General features: G+C 55.1%; 1 protein-coding gene across 12 annotated transcripts in view; it reads right to left on the reverse strand.

The window, feature by feature from the left end:
• CACNA2D2 (calcium voltage-gated channel auxiliary subunit alpha2delta 2) overlaps positions 1-21,609 on the reverse strand; it is a 143,915-nt gene that overhangs the window by 105,599 nt on the left and 16,707 nt on the right. For all 12 annotated transcript variants that reach the window (XM_045050543.1, XM_023249031.2, XM_045050536.1 and 9 more), the window contains exon 2: positions 11,389-11,470. In XM_045050543.1, coding sequence (XP_044906478.1) covers positions 11,389-11,470 — 82 coding nt within the window. The remainder of the gene's footprint in view (positions 1-11,388; positions 11,471-21,609) is intronic.

Below are 21,609 nucleotides of genomic sequence, written 5' to 3' on the forward strand. Positions count from 1 at the left end.
TCCCACACCACCACCTCCCCCATCACGGACTGGCCGTGAGGCTGCTGGGAAGCAGGTACCTTTAAGTGCTCAGTGCCACCAAGAGGGAAGGGCCTCCCCAGCCCTGGACATATAGCAACCTTGGGACACAGATGCATGCAAGAGGACATTTCCAAAGCACCCGAGTTTTGAACATAAATCCACCCAGCCGTACTCTGGAGTCTGCACTCCTGCTGGGCCTGAGCCCTGCATCAGGAGCCTTCCCGGAGGAGGAGGTACTCCAGCAGGCGGGAAGCTGTAGCCGGAGGCCAGGGAGCTAGGCTGCAGCTGCCCAGGAGGCGGTCACATTCAAATACAAAGGCAGAGATGGAAGGGGGAGAATACATAAAAATTACTGGCATGGTAATTGCTTTTTATATAAATGTTCTTTTAAAAAGTTTTCCCCAGTGTGAAAGTCCCTCTTTAAAAAGAATAAATTCACTGCACACCAATTTATTCTGTGCCTGTAGATGGAGCATAATGAAGGCTCCTCCGTCAACACCTGATCAAGAGGCAAGTGGCTGCCACTTGACCCAGGTTCCGGGTCTTCCTGCACGAAGATGAGGCAGGCAGCAGCGGAGCCTGGGAGTCTGGGGGCAGCAGGAAAGTGGGGAATTGTCATCCAGGAAACTCTGGGCCTTAAGGCCAAGCCCAACAAACGGCATTAGTGCCTCAGGAGCTGCACTTGAGTGGAGCATTCAGAACAGGGGCAGCCACTGTCACGCACAAGGGGAGATACATGGGGCCGTAGGAGCTGGGATGCATGGGGGGGGGGGGGAGACAGGAGAGGGGAGGTGTTCAGCAGGCTTCTGGGGGGTGGGGATCAGGCCCAGGGTCTGCCTACAGGGCATATGCAGGAAGCTGGCTGGTGACAAGGTACCTGGTGGGTGTAAATGGGAGAGGTCTGTCCTGGGCTTCCTGTCCAGGAAGCTCAAGCTCTGCTCGAAGCCCGTAGACACCCAAACTGTTTGGCCATCTCCAGAAAGTAACGCTTCCGTCCAGGGAAGGAAGGGCTACTCTCCCTCACCAGGATGCCCAAGACCTAGGAAGGAGGCTCCTGCACATGGCCACAGCTCTGTCATCTGTGAAATGGGAACAATGTCCTGGTGGCCTCACCACCCAGCCTCTCTGAGCAGTGGACTGGGGACGATGAGGACTGCCTGCACAGGCCTGTGCTCTCCAAAGTGGGACCACTTGGTTCAACACCCATCCCAGGATGCAGACACACATGGGTGTGAGGACACAGATCCATAGCCGACCAGCACCTTGTCCCCCCTGCAGGGCTGCTGAGCACAGCGGCAGGCAGAGTAACTTGGGGGGATGTGTCCCATACATGGGAACATGGTGTGTGCATGAATGTGAGCTCCTCACCCACAGATGAGATTTCTCAGCTTCACTAATTAACCAGTTAAGTAGTTCTCGCCTGCTCGGGTGACACAGAGCTTCTGGCACCTGCCTCCTCGCAGGCCCACCCTGCTCTGTAAGCATGCCTGCTCCCACCTCCATACAGAGCTCAGCCACATACACATGCGTGCATATGCACACTTGCCTGGTCACACCCCCCATGAAGCACACATGCTTTCCGGAGCACATGCACGTGCATACCTGCTCACGCCCCCACACACAGCACACATGCAGGTTTGTGGGTTCTCTTCTGTGCGTGCACATACTCACATCCCACATGCAGCATCACGCTCCTGTCCTCTCCCACACGTGGTCAGTCACACTCCACCTTACACAAACCTCTATAGGTCAGAGAGGTGTCTCCCAGTGAGTCAAGGGACCAAGAATCAATCACAGGGGGCTGCCTGCCTTCTAGGTCTGACTGCCCTGTGCAGGTGGACTCTGGGGAGGCCTGGGCATGACCCTGCTTTCTGGTCATGATCTCCCTACCCCATATAATGCCCATCAGAGGCTCCTGGCAGCCCCTGTCTTCTCTGTGTACCCAAAGGATGCAAAAGCAGAAGGGAGTGGGGACACCAGACATCACTGGCCTCAGCCCCAACCTGGAGGGCTTCCTGAGGGAGGGAGCTGTGGGTTGGGTTTAAAACTGGGGTCAGACCCAGAGGGGATGGGGGTAAGTGAGGAGAGTGGCAAGTGGACTAGAGAGAGAAGCTAGGATGTCTAGTGGGAACGGGGCAGGCACAGCAATGGCTGGGTGGCCCAAAGGCTCACTGCTCCCCCTGCCCAGACCACACACCTTGGCCAGGCCTTTAAGTCACTCTGGGAACAGCCCATCATCTCCCACCCCAGCCTGATATCTGGGTGCCAACACATCTTGCAGCTGGCTCTTCTCTTGAGCCCTTTTTCACGGCCCCCACACCCTCCATTCCCTCACATAGGGGGACCAAGCCTGGCAGACCCCATGTCAGCCTACCTGTCTGGGGGCATCTGGCACTGAAGGTGTATCTTGATGCAGGGTCTGTTTTCCCATGTGGGGCTGAATGGTTCCCATGGTCCTGTGGGACAGTCAGAGCCCTGGACTTCCCCCTCTCAGTCCTCAGATGCCTGCCACTTTGCTTATCCATCGAGCAGTTACTAGCTAATACCTACTCCATGCCAGCCTGTGGGCACACAGATGCATATCTGTACACTGCAGGCATGTGTGTATATGTGCATCCCATGAGTGTGCAGCCTGCTTCTCCACCCAGACTGTACATCCTCTTAGGTGGGGCCCAGCCCCCGATCCCACACTCTGACCCCAGGATGCTCGAGCCTTAGGGTTCCCTAATTCATAAGAACCCAAGGATGGACAAGGAGGGGTCTGAGGAGTCTGTCCAGGATCTACCCCCTGCCTCCACCCACACATACAAGTAGCCAGCTAGCTGCCCTGCAGAGTCCGGAGAGAGGTATGTGAACCAGGTCCCAGGGCCAGGAGAGAGGTATGTGAAAGACAGGAGGTTTAAGGCTCTATAACCTTCTCCAAACTCTAGATCTTTGCTCACAAGGACTGGAGAGCCATGCTCAGAGAAGGTGGAGGGAGGCCAGGCTGAGCCTGCGTCTCCTGCCTGGTCGTGGTAAATGCTGCTCATGCTGCCCCTGGGGCCGGCTGTGGTTTGTCAGAACCAATTACTTCTCTGCCTCTGCCAAATGCTCGGGGCTCCACAAATCTCAGGCAAGTGTCCCCGTGGCTGCCACCGATCCAGCAATGCATGGGCATAGAGGAGCAGGAAGGAATGCAGATCGGGTCAGCCATCCCCAGGGGCCCAGCATGGAAACCCATTCGGTTCTCTACCCCCATCCCCCATCTCCCACCCCTGATCATCCACACCAGCTCCTGGCTCTGGACATGCAGCCCCATTGCTCTCCCGAGGTGACTGCAGAGGCCAGCGGGGAGGGAAGCAGATCCTGGCCTCTTCTCAACGGTCTGCAAATATGAGCCCCCATCGGAGCTGACCCCCAGCTGTCCTGGCTACAAGGCCATCATGTCTGGGGACCCCAGGAGAGAGCTAGGGTATTCACCAGAACAGTCTTACTGTGTGTGTGGGACGGGGAGTGAGGGTGTCTTGCATTAGGAAAGTCTAGCAGACAAACATCTTAGACTCCCAAGATGGAAGGATTGTGGGGCATCCACTTCAGGAAAGGAGTATTGTGTAAAGCCATAGGTTCTCAACCAAAACTTCCAGACAGAGGCACTCTGTCTGCCTGGTGAGGTTCTGACCATGCCTCTGAGATCGTCTCTTCTTTAAGCTGAGGGACCTCATGCCTGGCTGGCTCAGCTGGAGGAGCATGCAACTGGAGTTGTGGGTTTGAGCCCCGTGCTGGCTGTAGAGATGACTTAATTAAGTTTAAAAAATAAAAATAAAAAAATAAACTGAGGGGCCCTGATCAGAGAATCTTCCACACATCCCTGGAGCTGAGGATCAAGAACCCATGATCCTCAGCCCTGGCCTTGGCCATACCATTTCCTGACCCACCACCCTATCCCCAGTGCCAGTACCTGGGGCTGGCCCAGAGATCAGTGGTTTCCTACCACCTCTACTCTACTGCCAGCCAAGCCCCATGCCCAATCCACCAGGCCTGGAGACAAGCTGCCAACTGGCTGACTGATTTGAGAAACCGACACACAGGCCTCTTCTGGGGTATAGGGGACCTTCCCTTCACTTCTGCCGGCCTCCTCCCTAGGGATGCCTCTGCAGCTACCTCCCTAGGTTCCTGGCCCAAGAAACCACTCACCCTTCCCTGGCCCATAGGCCCTGTTTCTTCAAGCCCTGGTGGCTTTTGTGCCTCTCCCTGTAAGGTTCCCAAAAGATGTCATGGTCAGCCAGTGCTAAAGACTGAATATTTGTGTTGCCCCCAAATCCATATGTTGCAACCTAATCCCAACATGATGGTATCTGGAGGTGGGCTCTATGGGAAGTGATTAGGTCATAAGGGCAGAGCCCTTGTAAATGGGATCAGTGTCCTTATTACAGACCCCAGAAAGATCCTTCACCCTTCCACCATGTGAGGACATGGCAAGAAGAGAGCCGTCTACGAACCATGAAGTCTACGAACCATGAAGAGGGCCTTAACCAGACACCAAATCTGTTGACACCTTGATATTGGAATTTCAGCCTCCAGAACCATTAAAAATACATTCTGTTGTTTATAAGCCACCCGTCTATGGTATTCTGCTATAGCAGCTAGAACAGACTCGCAGCAGGGAGGAGAAAACAGATTTCCAAATTCCTGGGCTGAGACAAGCAAAGGGGACACCTTGGGCATCTGAACTTCCCCAAACTGTGACCAATTCCTAGAAGGGGAAGCATCTGATAGATGGGGGGGGGCGCATAAAGGTACCCCCACATTTGCAGGACTCTGTTTGCAGCCTTTCCTTGTCCCTGGTCCCTTAAGATCCTCTCATCTCCCATGAGAATAGAGGCACTCGGGTTCCTATTTCACGAATGGGGGAAGCAAGATTTAGAGGGGCAGGACAACAGGCCCGGGTCCCTCAGTGTGGGAAGACCCAGCCCCGCCATTCCTGCCCTCTCCAGTCTTTCCACCACCACCCACCACGGGGTTGCTGCCCATGGCACAGGTTCCATGTTCAAGCTCCAGTTCTGCCACTTACCAGCTGCAGGACCTCAGGCAGGTCTCACCTTAGGAATGCACAACTCTCTTCTCCACATCTGGGCTGGTCCCTATCCTCTGGAACTGACCTCGGATGTGGCCCCACAGTGACCTCTTGACACAAGCTGGAAGCTGATGGTCACCCTCCCATGCCTGTACCACCAGCCATGGGTCTGCTGATCCCACCCAGAGAGGCCTCTCCCGTAGACTTGTCCCCACCACACCCACGACCTCCACAGGCACCTGGGCAGCAGCTCCTCACTAAGACTGTGCCAGAATTCCAGAAGCATCCTAGCAGGGCTCCCTGCTCCAGCCTCCCCCTCTAAGACTCCAGGAGCAAGAGGCTCTGAATTGGCCACGGAGGCAACCACCGACTCAGGCCCTTCTGGGGGCCTTTCTGTCACGGCATCCTCCACCTTCTGTGAGGTCTTTCTGACCTAACATCCTCACACTCTGTGGGGAGTAGGAAGAGGAGAGGCCTGGGAGAAGACAGGGGCTGAGAAGGGTACTGGCCCAGCCTTAGCAGTCCTGGAGGAGCCCTTGGGGTCGGGGAGGCTCTAGCAGCTGGTCCCCATGGAAGGGATGGCCAACTATAAGCCAGGGCCCCTGGGCAAAGTGTCTCAGGGCAGCCCTTCCCCCACACTGACCTCCCTGCACCCCTTCTCTGATGGGAGGGTGTGTGGAAGGGGTGCCGGAGACCCAAGCCAGTCAGCTGGCCCTCAGGCAGGAGTTCCTGCCACAGATTAAACGGCTTTTGAAAAGCTTCAAAAATGGAATTTTCTCCTGTAGGCGACAAAGGGGTGTGTGGGGGGAGGGGGCAGGCAGGAGGATACACAGGCTCCCTCTCTCACCACACAGTACTCAGAAGAGAGCATCCCAGACCTTAAGTGGGGGGAGGGGCAGAAGAGGCACCACCCCCCCAGGACAGGCCTGGAAGGAAAAGAAGTGGGGAGCTTGCGCTGGGGAGACAGAGAGGGGGTCCAGGCAGGCTTCGGCCAGGCTTCCATGCATCTGCCTCTGTGTATCCAATTATGCTCAAGTGGCAGCCTCACCATGTTTCAGACACCCTCCCAGGAGCCCCTCCTCAGCCCCATGCATCCCCGCTGGGTGCCGAGCAAGAGGACCATATGGAGGGAATAATAAGACAATTAACTTTCCATTAAAGAATAATATATGTGGGTTTTTAGGGAGGCGAGCGGCAGCAATCCCTACCCAGCGGCATATTTCACACTCGCGCCCCCCCCCACCTCCACCCGGACGCACCCCACATCCTGATCATCTTCACCAGGAGAGAGGAGGGCTCCATTGGGACTCACTAGGAGGTGGCTGGAGGACGGGTGTCGGCTTTGTGAGGAGCAAGAGCAGAGCCCCTAGGACTGAGGCTTCTGGAAGCCTTGAGGAGAGGTTATGATGAGCCCGGGTGGGGCTCCCTCACCACCCCTCACTTGACTCTGACCTGTGCTGGTCCCCAAGATGAGGGAAGGGGTTGGGGGTAGGGGTCCGCCTGGCCAAGGAGCTGCAGGCCTGACTCTCGGGGCACATGTGAACCACGGTGCTCTGACAGAAAGACCAACTACGGGGTCTGGGGGTCACAATCACTTGAGTTCCCCTTTCCTGACCCTCCAGGGGCTGTTCTGTTCCCTGGCACCTCCCCCTACCCCAGCTTCCTTCTTTCTCTTCTGCCTCAGCTCCCTCTGGGGCTCTGAGCTTCCCTGGCGCTTTTGGACAGTGCTAACCCCACCTGAATGCCCAGAAGCCCAGAGAGGACCCTCCCCAGTGGAGGCCAACAACAGCCTTGGCCAGCGCCCCCAAACCAGTATGTGAGTATGCATGAGTTTCAGGAATTGGTGGTACCAGTCAGTGGGGAGAGTTGGAGAAACAGCAGGAGGCGTGTCTCAAAGGCACCTAAGAAGGGGCCCTGTTTCCACTTTGCTGAGCCCCTCAGGAAAGGCACTCTTGATGTGGCCAGACTTTGGTCCTTGCCAGGAGCCAGCTCCAGATGTGGCACTCTGCAAATATTAATTACACATTCCCAGGGAGCAGTGAGCAGACGGGGTACAGGGATGGCCAGGGGCAGACAAGTTGGGCTGGGACTGTGGCACCGTCACTGGTTCAAAAATGCCATTCCTGGCTACCCAGAGAAGTGAGGACACATGGATGCTATTGGTCTGAATCACCATGACAGTCCAGAGAAGCACAGCAGTGGGGAGGGGAGCAGGAGATTTGGTTAGGGATCTGAGTCCCAGGGTCCTATTTTCTGTGGATGTAGCTCCATGGCTTAGGGGAGGGGCTGCCTCAGGGTAGCTCCTCCAGGCAGGCCCCAGGCCTGCACTTCTAGCTTGGTGCTTCTCCCCATCCCCACTACTACTTAAGATTGGCCTGTCAGGGCTCCAGAATGGGACTGGCTAGAGAAGACTGTCACTCAGGACCTTGATTTCCCCATTTATATGAAAGGACTACAGGAGTAATCAGCAGCATGCAGCTAGGCTGAGGCCATCATGGAACTGCAGCAGCCAGGGATGTTGACAGGGCTCTAAGCCATTTCTGCCCCAATCAGGAGGCGAGGCAGGAGGGGTTGATGTGGAATGAGAAAGGCCCCGATGGGTCTAGACTTGACTTGACACTTCTCAGAGGATGGCCTGTGGACCCCAGGCATGATCATCCCAGGTCTCAGTTCCCAGCCCAGCTCTGGTCAGGAAGCCCTCCCTCACCCCAGAGAGAGGATCTTCTTACTTCCTTCTTTAGAAACTCTGCAAAGAAGGTGTCTCACCCAGGTCAGAAACCCATCTCAGGATGACACACACCTGATGAGCCACTGATGCTTCCTCATGTCTGACTACAATCTCTCCAGCTTTGCTTTTCCACAAGGTCCCCAGAGTTGTTCCCCTTCTCCCTGGACACCCAGTCAAAAGTCAGTAGGTCCCTGGCTATACCCGTCAGAGTGACCTGGTCTTCAAAGTGGGGAGACCAGCCATCTCCACATCCTCCCCCATGCAACCCAGGCACCTGATGAATTATTCATCCTGATCAGCCTCATTATGTAAATGAGTTCAGAGCCCAAGCATATGCTCTCTGCTCTTCCCTGCACCCCCCCCCCCACCTCGCCCCAGAGGATGGGGACAATATGGTGGTGATGGGGGAGGGCAGAGTAGGAGCTTGGGAGACCATCATCAGCCTCCAGGGGTTCTGGAGGGGGCAGAGTATACAGTCCACACTTTTGTGGCCTGTTCACATCAGGAGTAGGCCAGGGCTTGGGGGGAGGTGGGGCTGGGGTACCCAGGGCGGGCATGGCTTAGGAGTGTCTGGCTAAGCATGGGGGTGGGAATGACATGTGAGAACCAGGCCACAGCAGGAGCTCCCACTGTGTGCTGGACCTGGGCTTAGACGAGGAAACATGACGCGGTCTTCACAGAGCCCCCACATCCCACCTAGGTGTGCCATGGCTTCTAACCTGTAAGTGGGCCCCAGTCTGCACCTAGCCATGCCCCCACGATGTTGTGATGAGGTCAGGAGGAAGAAAGTGCCAAGTCAAGGAAAATGCTCCCAAATGCCACTGTCTGCAGTTTCTGGACTCTTGCAGCTGCCAGCTCTTGCAGCGCCCAGCTTCTGGGAGTGGGGCAGCCTCTAGGACTAGGGTAGGGGGAGAGGGCAGCCATGCAGCAGAAGAAGGCCAAGGGGGCCCAGATGCCAGGACACCCTGGCTGTAGGGTGTTTGGGGGTAGCACGGAATCAGCTCAGGGAGACCTGGGGAGGCCACTGGGGAATGAGGCTGCCAGCTTGGCAGAGCTGGTGCCAGGATCCCCGGGAGCGTCTGCAGTTGGGTCAGGGCTCTGCTGCAAGCATCCTCCTGACCCATCGGAGCTGGGCATAGGCTGGGTACACGGGCCCTCTCACGTGCATTTGAAGGAGAGCCATGGTGACTCAGTCAGATTTGGGATGGGCTGTAGGGGGTGGGGAGGCTGGCTGCCTCCCACTCCCGTGGGATTGTCCTTTTCCTCTAGAATTCTTCACCTGCTTCCCTGCCGCCCACCTCGCCAGAGTGTCCAGTGCCAAGAAGCAGGCCCAGAGCTGTCAGCGGGAAGTAAGAGGCTGAGGTGGCGGTGAGAAAAAACTGGAGCAGGACAGAGAGCCGCTGGAGAGCTGGCACCCGTCGGTAGGGAGAGGGATGCCAGGAGGAGCCAGCCAGGAATACCAGGTCAGCACTCCTCTGCCTGCGGCCAGGCTGGCCACAGCTACACCAAGCATGGCCCCTGCTCTAGCCCAGCTCCTCACTTCCCCAGGTTCATCCTGCCCACCCTTCCAAGAGGTGCAACCAGAGGGGGAGCAGCACCCTGGAACAGGAGTCCCATCCCAAGTCTCAGGTCTGCCACAGCTGGCTGCCTGACTTTGGTTATGGCTGGCCAGGTGGGGGTGGGGCAAGATGTGCTCGTTGACGAAAGTGTCTGGAATCACTCAATTCCCATCAGAAAGGAAATGATCAACACATCCTAGGAATGAAAATGATCAGTAAGGGGAATTCATATTTCTAGAAAAGGGGGTGTATCTGTGTCAACCTATCCACTGCTATTCTCACCACCTTGTCCTCTAGCCAGACTTCCCAGCTATGCCATGGACCAAGAATGAGAATCAGAGAGGGTCCAGGACTTTCCCAGGAGCACACAGTAGGGGTGCTGAGCTAGGCTTCTATCTCTGGTTCTCACCAGCCAGGGAGCTCAATGGTTTAGACAGAACCAAATCGCATGCATTGAAACGTGTGCATTATTTTCTCGCTGGCAAACTATCAGGGTCTGAGTTGTCCATGACTATAAAATAAATAATGTCCTCACACTGAGAATTCGAAGCGTGGAAGGTTCTTGACCGGAGGTGCATAGTTAACTCCTTATGTGGGGTACATCTTTTGTTACAATACAAAACTTGGAAAGGCACTTTGCACACATTCTAGGGAACTATCATTTCTTCATTAACCTACAAGGCTACACTTGGCAGTGCCCACTTAGAACCTAGTTAGTGCCGGGTGCTATGCCTGAGCATAAATTCACTTCTGTTCTGGAACAGCTTTTCCTACAGTGCCTTCTCTGGAAAGCTCTGCTGGCCTCCAAGTACGGCTGAGTCACTGAGAGTTCACAGGAAGAGTGGGATGGGGGTTACTGCAATTCAAGCCCAGCAATCAGGGCTGGGAGGTTCAGAGAGGTTGGGCCACTACGGGGAGGACACCCAGCAAATTGGGGGCTGAGATCTTCAGAGCTGGACTCTCTCTCCTTGTCATGCTACCACCTTGTTAGCCACCCCTGATCGGCCCATTTGTGCCAGAGGTCCTACATCCACAGCCAGTGTCAACATACTCACTGCCACCCCTATTTCCTGAGTGCCTGCTATAAGCCAAGCAGGGGGAAAGGACCAAGGACAAAACCCCATGGTAGCTTCCCCATAGAGGTGACACCTGCTGATCCCAGTCCTGACCAAGAGGGATGACACAAACAGAGGCATATCTAATCACTGGGTCAAGACCTGGACTCTTGGCTAAACTACAGTAACTCTGTTTACTCTGCTGTTCCCGGGACAACCATCGGCAGAAGAACCCTGTTGATCCCTGCTCGGTTCTGGTCAGGCGTCCTGGCCCAAGCCTCTAGCAACGAGCTCCCAAAGTCCCACAGGTCCCTGGGAGTCCCCCCAAGCACTCCAAGAGCTCAGCTCTCAGAGCTTCTGCATCTCCACACAAAGAGCGACGGCTCAGGAACCTGACAGCGACACATTTTGCAGCCTTCTGGGGGTGACGGATGGCCTGCTCTTCACATCACTATTTCAAACATTAACATAATCTCCGAGGATGAATGTGGTTGCTGGCGCCTAATCAATCACCCCTCCTGCCCTGATCCCTCAACTTGCCAAGCACAGGCTTTCAACCCATCTCCTGCTACAGCGCCTTGAGCAGCCAGCACTGCTCTCCACTGTTGTTTGGCCTGGCCACCCCACTCATTGCATGGACAGTCCTCAGCCTCCATGCACAACTGCATCCTGAACCCTCCAGGGCCTGCCCCCCTGCCTCAGGCGCTGTCTCAAACACAGACCTCACCCACCTGAAAACCTGAAAGCCCAACACCCCAACATCGGAGCTCACTGGATACTGTTCAGTACTGGGAAGAGCAGGCCAAGACCTGGAGGAGCCACTGATTTTCTAGTTATTTCCCTACCTGCCCCCACGGGCCCAGCAGTGTCCCACCATGCCAAACCTTCCTCACTCCTTATTTCTGAAGTCCTTCTCCCACTCCCACTCAGAAAAGGGTCTCTGAGCAGAAAGCAAAGGGTACCAGGGCTTACCTCACGGAGCTGCTGGACGCCCCCAAAAATCCGCATCACGCCATCGATCTCTTGCTCCAGGCGCCGGGCCCAGTGCTGCATCCTGTGTGCATAGAGGAGAAAGGTGTCAGGAGGGCCCCCCCTCACAGTGCTGGGACAGCCCAGCACTGAGTGACCTGGGGCATGACCAGTAGCAGCCACTCCTTCAGAACTCAATTTTCACTAGAGAAGAAACAAAGGCTAGGAAGCAGAGTGAGCCTATGATTCCTTTTGAAGACTAGACCTGGTGGCCCAGGCTCTCCTCACGTACTGTTGGACAGCCAGGGAGGAGAGCAGATTGTAGTTTAAATGCACTGAGGGAGTCCAGCAGCTCCAAGAAGCCTGCAGGGAGACTATTTTTCACTGTGAAGAGCTAGCCCTTGATGTGGATGCTCTGAACACGGGGACTCTGGACACCAGGGAAGAGGGGGACATGAGTGAGCCACGTGGAGGCTGGGATCTCAGAGTCTCCTGTCCCCAAGGCTGGGTGGGGCCTGAGGAAGGGGAGGGAACAGGAGTCACTGCTGTCACCACCAAGTCATTGTGTAGCTGGGGGCAGATCCCTGCCTGCCCCCCTCCCAGCCCCCTGTAGGCCTCAACTGAGAAGGATATGGAGAACCTGGGGCGGAGACAGCCCTCACCTTTCCAGCACCCGGGGAAACAGATGCTATCTGAAGCTCATACATACACACCCTGCATGAACTGGCCACCCACAGGTCCAGTTCAGACTGTCCCACTCCTTTCTGGAGGCCTGGCACCTCCAGAGTCTTTCACCTAAGCCACCTGCCTGAGCAGGTCTCCTTCACACTGGTGTTACTGTGAACTCATACTACCCCATCCGTGTCTCAGTTTCCTCCTCTAGAAATTGGGAATAATTTAGGGCCACCTCGCAGGGTATGAGAAGGACATGAAAGCAGGTGGTGCAGGGTGTTGCACAGGAATATTTGTGAGTGGACAGGATGGACAGATGGCCACACAGCTCAGTATTCTCAGCCCACATGCATGAACAGGAATGGCATCTGGGGAGAGGCTTGGCCCAGGTTCTAACCTGTGACCCTTCCTTCAGGCAGTACGAGATCAGGTGAGCAAAATCATAGCGGTCCTTGACAAAAGCCAGCCAGAGAGATGTTCTCTACACTTCCAAAGGTGTTCTCTGCTGTGACACAGGCCTCTGCACCAATGCATCTGAAAAGGCATCTCAACTTCCTCAACCCACCAGATGCAGAACAAGGCCGTTCCAGGGAGGGCTCATAGGAGGGTTATCACAGAGATTTAAATACACCACGGGTTAAGCACAGTCCACAGGGCAAGATACGAGTTGGGTGATACCAGCCCCCCAGCCTCTGGAGGAGGGACCCAGAAGCCATAGGATCCAGGAGGTTGTGTCTGGCCCTGGGCCTGCTACCTCCCTTACACTCCCCAGTGCCACTCAGGGCCAGGACTCTGCTAGCTCCCTGGGTCAGAAGAGCTTAAGCCGCCACCCCAGCCCCCTGCCCCACATCAATCTTCAGGCCTGTGGCTGGGGGGCTGGGCCTGTGCCATTGTGTGTGCCCGGGTCGGTTGGCATGGGAACTTGGAGCAGGAGGCGGGCGGATCACTAATTGCAATTTGCCAAGCTGAATGTCAGGACCATGATGGAAAAAAAAAATCAACATCAAAAGAAACAGGTATTAGCTTCAGCTTGTTGCTGGCTGAGCCACAGCCTGATGCCCACCTCCACTCCCCACCATGGGGAAAAAACTAACCCCACGCCCAGGAGGAGGCCAGGCTGCAGACCAGGCTACAAAGGGCAATCAGGCATCAGCTGCTAGCCAGGAGGAGGGCAAAGCCCAGCAGAGAATGGAGAGCTCGCTTGGCCCCTGCGCCTGTGTACCAGGTGCTGATTGCTTGGCCCTGGCTGTGGATGGACAGTGGGGCAGGTGGCTGTTTTGTGCTCCTGAGACGGAGCCCCGGGGGGGCTAATGTTGAGATGTGTTGCTGCACAGTCCTGTGTCCAGCTAGGTACAAAAATGGGTGAGGTCAAGGAGCTGCTCTCCAAAGGGAACCATTAGCTCTGCCCTGGCCCTGACCTCAGCCATTCACTGGTCGAGGGGACGAATGCCAATCATAATCCTTCCTGGGACTAATATGTACAAGGGCACCCATTATGCACATGGAATGGTGCCGGCATGCCACCTGCTCTCTCGCTTCAGTCCTCACAAAGAAGCAAACGTTATCATCCCCAATTTACAGATGAGGAAACTGAGACACAGGGGCTTTTTGTGACTAGCCCAAGATCACCCACCCAAGAAGTGAACACAGAAGTTGATGCACGCATATGCTAGAGTCACCAAGGGCCAAGAGTGTGCACTTCCTCCCAGCTCTGCATTCAGGACTGTCACTTCGAGAACTTGAAATTGGCCATAGTGGGAATATTTATACTGCAGAAATCAGTAAACGCTACAAATCACAGTTTTTCCCCCTGGAAAGTGACTTGTAAACATTTACCAGCACACCACTGATTCGGCCCCAGGCTGTTGACTCTTTCCTACTGTATCTATAGGTCTCTCATTCTAGGATCTCACAGATAAGTAAAAGAAAATTAATTGGAAGAACAGACACGGATGCCAAGTTTTTATTTTGTTCAGACAACACATTATTATTACAATCACCATCATTTCATCTAAAAAGACTATTTCAACACTAAAAGAATTTAGAAGAGCCAAATCTCAGGATAAAGTCAAATTCCTCCCAAGACACACACACTCTTTTCTTCCCTTCCTCCCTCCCACTCTCTCATTCACAATCATACACGTGCACACACACACACTCATGCTCACAGGCACATACAATCTTCCCACTTCCACTCCCAGACTAAACAGCTCTAGACTCTGCTGTAGGCCACAGGGACTGGTCCACCCATGACACATCAGGACACACACATCCTCCTGGGATCTAGGGGTGGCTCTAGCCCTTGGTCTGGCACCCTGGGCCTGACGGACAGACCCCAGGCCCCAGCTACATAATGCCAGGGAAAATAAGTTACTCTAATTATTCACCTAAACCAAACCCAATTAGGAAGGCAATATGTATGTCTCAGTATTAAAAAGAACATGATAGGGGCACCTGGGTGGCTCAGTCGGTTAAGCGTCTGACTTTGGCTCAGGTCATGATCTCATGGTCCATGAGTTCGAGTCCCACATTGGGCTCTGTGCTGACAGCTCAGAGCCTGGAGCTTGCTTCGGATTCTGTGTATTCCTCTTGCTCTGTTCCTCCCCCACTCACGCTCTGTCTCTCAAAAATAAATAAATGTTAAAAAAAAATAAATAAGTGAAATAAAATAAAAAGAACATGATAGATAAATCATTTCACTGTCACAGAGAAGAGATTCTGTGGGTTCCAGGGTTTGGCTAGGGTACCAGTGCTGGCTCCAAAGGGTGACAAAAGGGACTAATGAGGCCAGGAGTCAACTATGCACCTATAGAGTTCCTGTCTGAAGGCTGGAGAAACCACCCACCAAGCCAAGGCTAACCTTAGCCAGATACAGTCATACTCTTTCTAGCAGAATGGCATGGAGGATTTGGAAGTATGGGGGATATATCAGGATCCACGGACCTGCTGGGTCAAAGGCAAGCTGATCAAATCTTGTCTGGGCTCCCTTTAGCCTGGGTCCAGGTGCCTAGCTCTGCAACGCCTCCCTGGTCAGACAGTGTTGCCCGTGGGTCACCCTCCCAACAGGGTAGGCCCACCTGCTGGCTCCCTACATCCCTGTGATTTTCCATGCTCTTCATCGAGATGACACTGCTTATCTCCAAGTGTCTCTAAGTGCCAAATTAGCAAGACAGGGAGGAGAGAGAGTGTCTGGGAGGAGGCACGTGCAGCCAGGGGCTGCAGCCCTCAGGATGACTGGCATGGGCAGGAGAGGGAGAGGCTGAGGACAGAGCCTTGTATCCCTGTAACCTCCATGTGCCTGAACCCAGGGAGGTGCAGGCACTGGGCCCCCATTCCATAAGCTAAAAAACTGAGGCCCCTGGCAAGGATGGGTGCAGGGCCACATACTTAGAAAGAAGCCAGACCTGTCCTCCTGGCTCCATCAGCTCCCTGACCCCACCCTTCCAGGACAAGGCAGCTTCTGGGCAGTCTCCTGCAGCAGTGGCTGGCTGTGTGACCTGGAGGGAGGGGGAGGATTGAGCTCCATTCAATTTTTTTTTTTTAACGTTTATTTATTGAGAGACAGAGAGACACAGAGCGTGAGCAGGGGAGGGGCAGAGAGAGGGGGAGACATAGAATCTGAAGTAGGTTCCAGGCTCTGAGCTGTTGGGCTCTGTGCCCCCCGACACGGGGCTCGAACTCACAAACTGTGAGATCATGACCTGAGCCGAAGTCGGCTGCCCAACCAACTGAGCCACCCAGGTGCCCCTGGATTGAGCTCCCTTCAAATCTCAGCATTCTGGTCTGTAAATAGGGGAAATGACTGGCTGAATAGTGTCAATGGCCAAATCTACGTGGCAGCCTTGATGTCTGGCATACTTACCAGGCACTCCTGGGGGCTAGAAGCCTATCCAATACAGCCCCCGGTGTTTATAAAATCTCCTAGGAATGCCTGCACTTGGGGAGAAGGATGTGGAGGGAGGCAGTGTAGAAAGGATTCCCCTAATGGCTAAGAGAGGCCAGGAGTGGGCAAAGGGCAGAGGTACACTCGTCCCAGGCCTGGCAGGCTGAGGGCAGGCTGAGGGCAGCCCAGCGGGAAGAAGACCGAGGGGCTGCAGGACGCCAGGCCTTGCTCTCCAGGACACGCTTCAGAACTGAGAAGAGTAAGTGAAAGAAGAGGCCTTGTCACTATCAGGCAAGGGAGCAAGGTCATCCACATGTATGGTGAGGAGCTGGGGATGAGGACCCCCTTTGGCAGGCAGAACCACCGAGACCCCAGTTAGTACCCGGGGGAGGCCCTGGTCAAACTACAGAGCCCACCCTGGGGGCCTCCAGCTCTGAGCTGCACAGGCTCCCCCAGAGGGGAGGGGCAGGGCAGGGGGAGGGGGTAGGAGAAGCCCAGAGAAGGGGAGAGGGGGAGAGGGATGAGGGGAAAAAAGGAAAGAGCCTATGTGCAGATGCAGCAGCACAGATTAAACTGTTGCCAGTTGTTAATTTTATACGCAAAGTTGTTGATCAGAATGTGATTTAATTGTACAGTATAATCCAGGCTTTTGGAATAAATTATGCAGAAAACTCATCTATAATTAAACAAATCAAAAAACCAGAGACAGGTGACACTGCAGGTTTACCCTCGGAGGGCATGGGTGGGTGTGGGCGGCTGGACCCTGCAGAAGGGCAAGGAGGGAAGGAGGCAGGATTTGTTCCAGAGCAGACAGGAGCAGGTCCAGGGAGGCCAAGGCCTAATAGGGGCCTCCCAATATCTGCCTCTGCGGTGTCGTCCTTACCACTGCTATGGAGGCATTTTGCCATCAAAGCCCAGCTGTAGGCTGCCTCCACCAGGCAGGCTGCCTGGATAAATCTGGTTCCACTGGATACCTATGAGCAATCTACTGTCCCCCCACTAGCTCAGCAGAGCAGCCATCATGTCGGGGTTGGAGGTGTGCCAAGTGTGGAATTGTAGGTGAAGCGGAAGGGGCAGATGGCAAAACAGAGGACTAGGCTGGGGCAGGTGAGGGGTGTGGGGGAGCAGGCACAGTGGAGGCCACTTGCTGCTAAGGGCATGTGAACCAAACTTGGCAGTAGTGGCAGCCCACAGGTCTCCTGCTTCTCTCATGACAGGCTGGCCAATTATTCTCCCAGCTCTGGGGGAGGCGATGATTTAAAATAAATTGCTATTTAATTATTCTGATTATATTTCAGCTGGCCTGCCACCTCCCACCTCGGTGCCTTCGCAGTCTTCTGAAGGAGAAAGAAGAAAAGATAGGGCAGGAGAAGGGTAGTAAGAGACAGACAGAGAGATACAGACATGAACAAAGCCCAAGAGAGGTGGGCTAGAGGGCCTGTGTCAGGCTGACCCCAGCCCAGGGGAAGATAACTGGTGAGTGGGCAAGGGGTCCACTCCCCACCCTGGCCTAGGGGGCCTGTGTCGGTCCCCCAACAGTCACCCAAAGCTCAGAGAACAGCTGTAGCCTCTGCTGAAGCAGAGCACCAGCCATGGCCAGCCCTCCCCTAGATTACAGCCTTGCTGTAAATAGCAGAAAACTCAAGGCTGCACCCCAGGATTGTGGCACCTCCGGAGCCACCTCTACCAGGGAGTCCTCCCTGACCACTCAGGTGAATGTCCCTCTCCACCTAGACTGAGTGCCAGGATCCAGCCCTGGCTCTTCTGAAGCCTTGAGCCAGATGTATCCTTTTAGGCCTCAGTTTTCCTATCTGGAAAACGGAGATAAAGCTTACCACGTGTCTACTCTCAGGATCCAAAGAAGAGGCAGGTGGACACCAGGGTCCCGTGGAAGGAATGTCAGCAATGATGACTGCCCCACACACTCATGTGCACAGACCCACAGTCCAATCTTCTTCCGCAGACCTGCAGCTCACTAAGCATGGGATCGCTGTGCCTCTTCCTTAGACTGAGGCCTCCAGGTGGGCTGCAGCCCCTCCCTGCACTGCCCTAGAGACCTTGACAGAGGCATAATCCCTGGGAAGGGCAGGGCCTCCCGTGATCAGAGAAAACTTCCCTTTGCCTACTCAAGAGAGAAGATGCTTGAGCCTCAAAGGCCTTTTTCAGGGCTCAAAGCCAGTGTAAAACCCCTGACCCTGATTCGATCGCAGCCTCCCAAGGATGGCAGAGGGGAAAAGTCTAGCCAAGGTCATTCGCTCCTGAGAGAACAACTGCGCCCAGCTACTCCTGGCCAAGGACATGAGAGCGCCTACAGATGTGGAGGCCAGTCAGCACGGGGTGAGTGGGGAGCATGCTGGACCAGCTGATTCATGGTGGAATGAGGCTCCCCAGCTAGCCACCACCCCTTCAATAGGTAAACTGAGGCAAAGGACTCAAAGAAACTGGCCCATCTTCAACTGATTTATGATTCAGCTAAACAAACCCCTATAGTATGGGCAACATAGCACCTGACCCCCTATGCCATCCCCATCCCACCATCCCCAAGCACACAGGGACAAAGGCAGTCCACTTATCACAAGCGATTCTCAGAGACCCGGGGGAGCTGGGGAGGGGCTGGTGCTGCCAAAGCTTGAATTAGTCCAAATCCATCGGCCTCGACTATGTGTATCTTGGGACCCTGCCCAAATACTGCTCCTTAATGAGGTTATTAATTATGGGCTGTCCCTTCCCTATCTTTCCTGGGGAAAAAGCTTTTCCTTCTAGTTGGCTCTCAGCTAGAAGGCAGCGAGACTGTGCCTCCCTCCCTCAGACTAACAGTGAACAATCAGCCAGCTTTAATTAGGGCGCTGGGTCCAGCCCAGTATTTACTCCTAACAGCCTGAGTGGGGGGAGGGCAGGAGAAGACCTGGAGCCAGAGAGCAGCATGGCCCCGGGCTGGGAGCGCCAGGCAGCCCACTTGGCCCAGAGAGGGATGGAGAGTGTCCAGACTCACACAGCAAATGGTCACAGACCTCGGCCTCACTCCCCACCATCAGTGCAGGATTAAGGCATACAGGGGCAGCAGCAGTCAGGAAGGACCCATAGACGATGTAGGCCTCAGCCAGGGTTGTTCTGGCTGAGAAGGGGAAAGAGGTTCCCCAGCAGTGGTTAGGGAAGCATGGAGGGTCACCTGAGCCTGACTTCAGTTTCTGCCACGGTTAGCTCTGTGACCTTGGTAACATCCTTTCGTCTCTCTGGGAGTGAGGTGGTTGTCACACCCACAGTCACGGGGTTCCTGAGCAGGACCCTGCTCACCATACCTGGTCTGGAGTTTTCCAGCAGTAGGGAGAAGAGCCTAAGGGGGACGGCTCCAGCCTCCATGAGAGCAGCCCTTGCAGTACCTGGAGAGTGGCTGGGGAAGACACCAAGGGGCAGGGAAGGCATGGGGACCCAGGCCAGAGTTCATGTTGGAGGGCCTTGGTGATGGCCTGGGTGGGAAGGAGGAGCTCTGAGGCCGTCTTCCCCCCAGCCCCTGTCGTATAACAAGCCCTGCTCTGTGGCCCACATCTAGCCCTGTGCTTCGTCTCTCCAGATCTCCGTTTGTGTCTCTTTGCCCAAGGAGGAGCGGTCTGAGGCCTCCACAGGCCATCTGGAGACCCATTTCCCAAGGGCTCTAATTGGGGTCTTCCTTCCTGGGGCCTGTGCCTGTGAGTCAGGCATCACAGCGGTGACAGGCCAGGGCTCTCACTGCACTGCCTCGATTCATCTTCAAGTCAATCGTTCAACCCTACTCCCCAGAGGGGGAAACTGAGGCACAGAGCAACTGAGTGATGTGCCCAAGGTCACATAGCTAATGAATGCCAGTCAGGATGACACACACCTCTCCTCAGGACCCCAGTTCTCAAATGTCCAGCTGCTGGTGTCCCATGGCTACCTGGATGTCTAACAGGCCTTTCAAACTGAATGGATCCAAAACCGATTCCCCGACCTCCCTCTGGATCCTCACTCTCCCTTCTCTCCCTCACCACCTACTTCCCTTGACTCAGCTGATGGCAGCTCCCTCTGTTCAGGCCCAAAGCCTCAGGGTGACCTGGAATCTGCTTTCTCTCTATCAGCAAGTCCTGTTCACCACACCTGTACAAAGTGTCCAAATCTGCCCGCTGCCTACCACCTCCCTGGCCCACAGCCTGCCCCGGGTTGCCACCATCTCTCCCTAGGACACATACAGTCGTCAGCTCACCGGTCTTCAGCTTCTGCCCTCACTCTCATCTTTCCTGGTCCGTTCACCTCCATGCACAGCCTGTTGGAATTATGTCCTTCCTCTCTCAACACTATGCTGCAGCTCTATGCCATCACAGGAGGGCAAAGTCTGTCCAGCGGCCGTCCACCCAGTGGTATCCTTGCCCTTGCTCCTCAGGCCACACTGGCCTCCTCACTGGGGCTTGAATAGACTCCTGTACTCTGTGCACAGGCCTTTGCACATGCTGTTCCCCCTGCCTCGATCGGTCCTTCCTCAGAAGTCCAGGGGGCCCCTCTCTCACTGCCTTCAGGTCTCTGCACACACATCAACTGCTGGGTGAAGTCCACTTTCACACTCCACTTTAAGTGGGCCCCCCAAACAGCAACTGATCTCCACATGCCTCCTGGGGCTACTATGTTAGCTAGCATTGCACCGGACATCCTCTCTTTTGTCTACAGTCCGCCTCTGCCTGGGGCTATGAGCCCTGAGGGAGGAGGCTCTCGTTCTTCAGCCGGGAAGAATAGGCCATTTGCTAAGTGGCTGCACCTCCCCAGAGTCGGGTGACCTCCCCACTACCCTGCCCTACCTTGCGTGCCACAGGAGCAGGCAGGTGGGCTGATAGGAGAAGGCTGCAGAGGGGCTGGAAGTCTAGTGGCTGCCCCAGGGCTGGCCCAGGAGGCCCTCCCTTTCCCTGGCTCCTCTCCGTATGAATTATTAAAGTTCATTTATGATGGGCCTGCCCAGGCCTGTGGCTTCTGTGCATAATTCATGGCTCTCCCAGAAGGGCTGGGCGCTGGAGCAGCCAATTTTTCCAGGAAGCAAAAAGAAAGTGCAAGGAAGGAGTAGCCCAGACCTGGGCTGTCTTCTCCATATCTCTTGTTTTCTTGTCCCATCTGGGGCACCCCAGCGACTCTACCTACCCCTGCCCCATGGTGCCTTCTCCTGCACGTTTGGATTCTGATTCCTAGCGCCTGAGTCCATGGGCTTTGTGCATGCTCATCCATCTCTGTGCCTCAGTTTCCCATCTGTGGACAGATGGAGTTGTGGTTTTCAAACTGCAGTGGCAGTCGGATCATCCACCTCAGCTCCCCTGGTGGGTGAGGATCATGGATCTCCGGGGCACCGACACCCAGGTGTCATTGTTTGTGAATTTCCCAGCAGTTTAGGGCTGGGACACAGCAGTGAACAAGAAGAGTTCAAGAACCAGCTGAGGCCTCTCCAGAGTAAAGCAAAGGGTCCCAGCCAAGGACACAGGGTATCTGCCAGCCACTCTGCCCAGAATCCACCGTCTGCTCCCCAGGCTGGGAGCCACCTGCCCTAGTCACTGGCACAGATCGTGGACATTTTTAGGTCTGCAGTACCTGCTTCTCTCTCCAGCATATTCCCCAGGGAGTCGGGCACAATGGGAAGGTAACCCCTACTCAGGCCCATTTAGCAAATGGATAAACCA

The sequence above is a fragment of the Felis catus genome, chromosome A2 (genome assembly GCF_018350175.1).
Source record: "Felis catus isolate Fca126 chromosome A2, F.catus_Fca126_mat1.0, whole genome shotgun sequence".
NCBI classification, from domain to species: Eukaryota; Metazoa; Chordata; class Mammalia; order Carnivora; family Felidae; genus Felis; species Felis catus.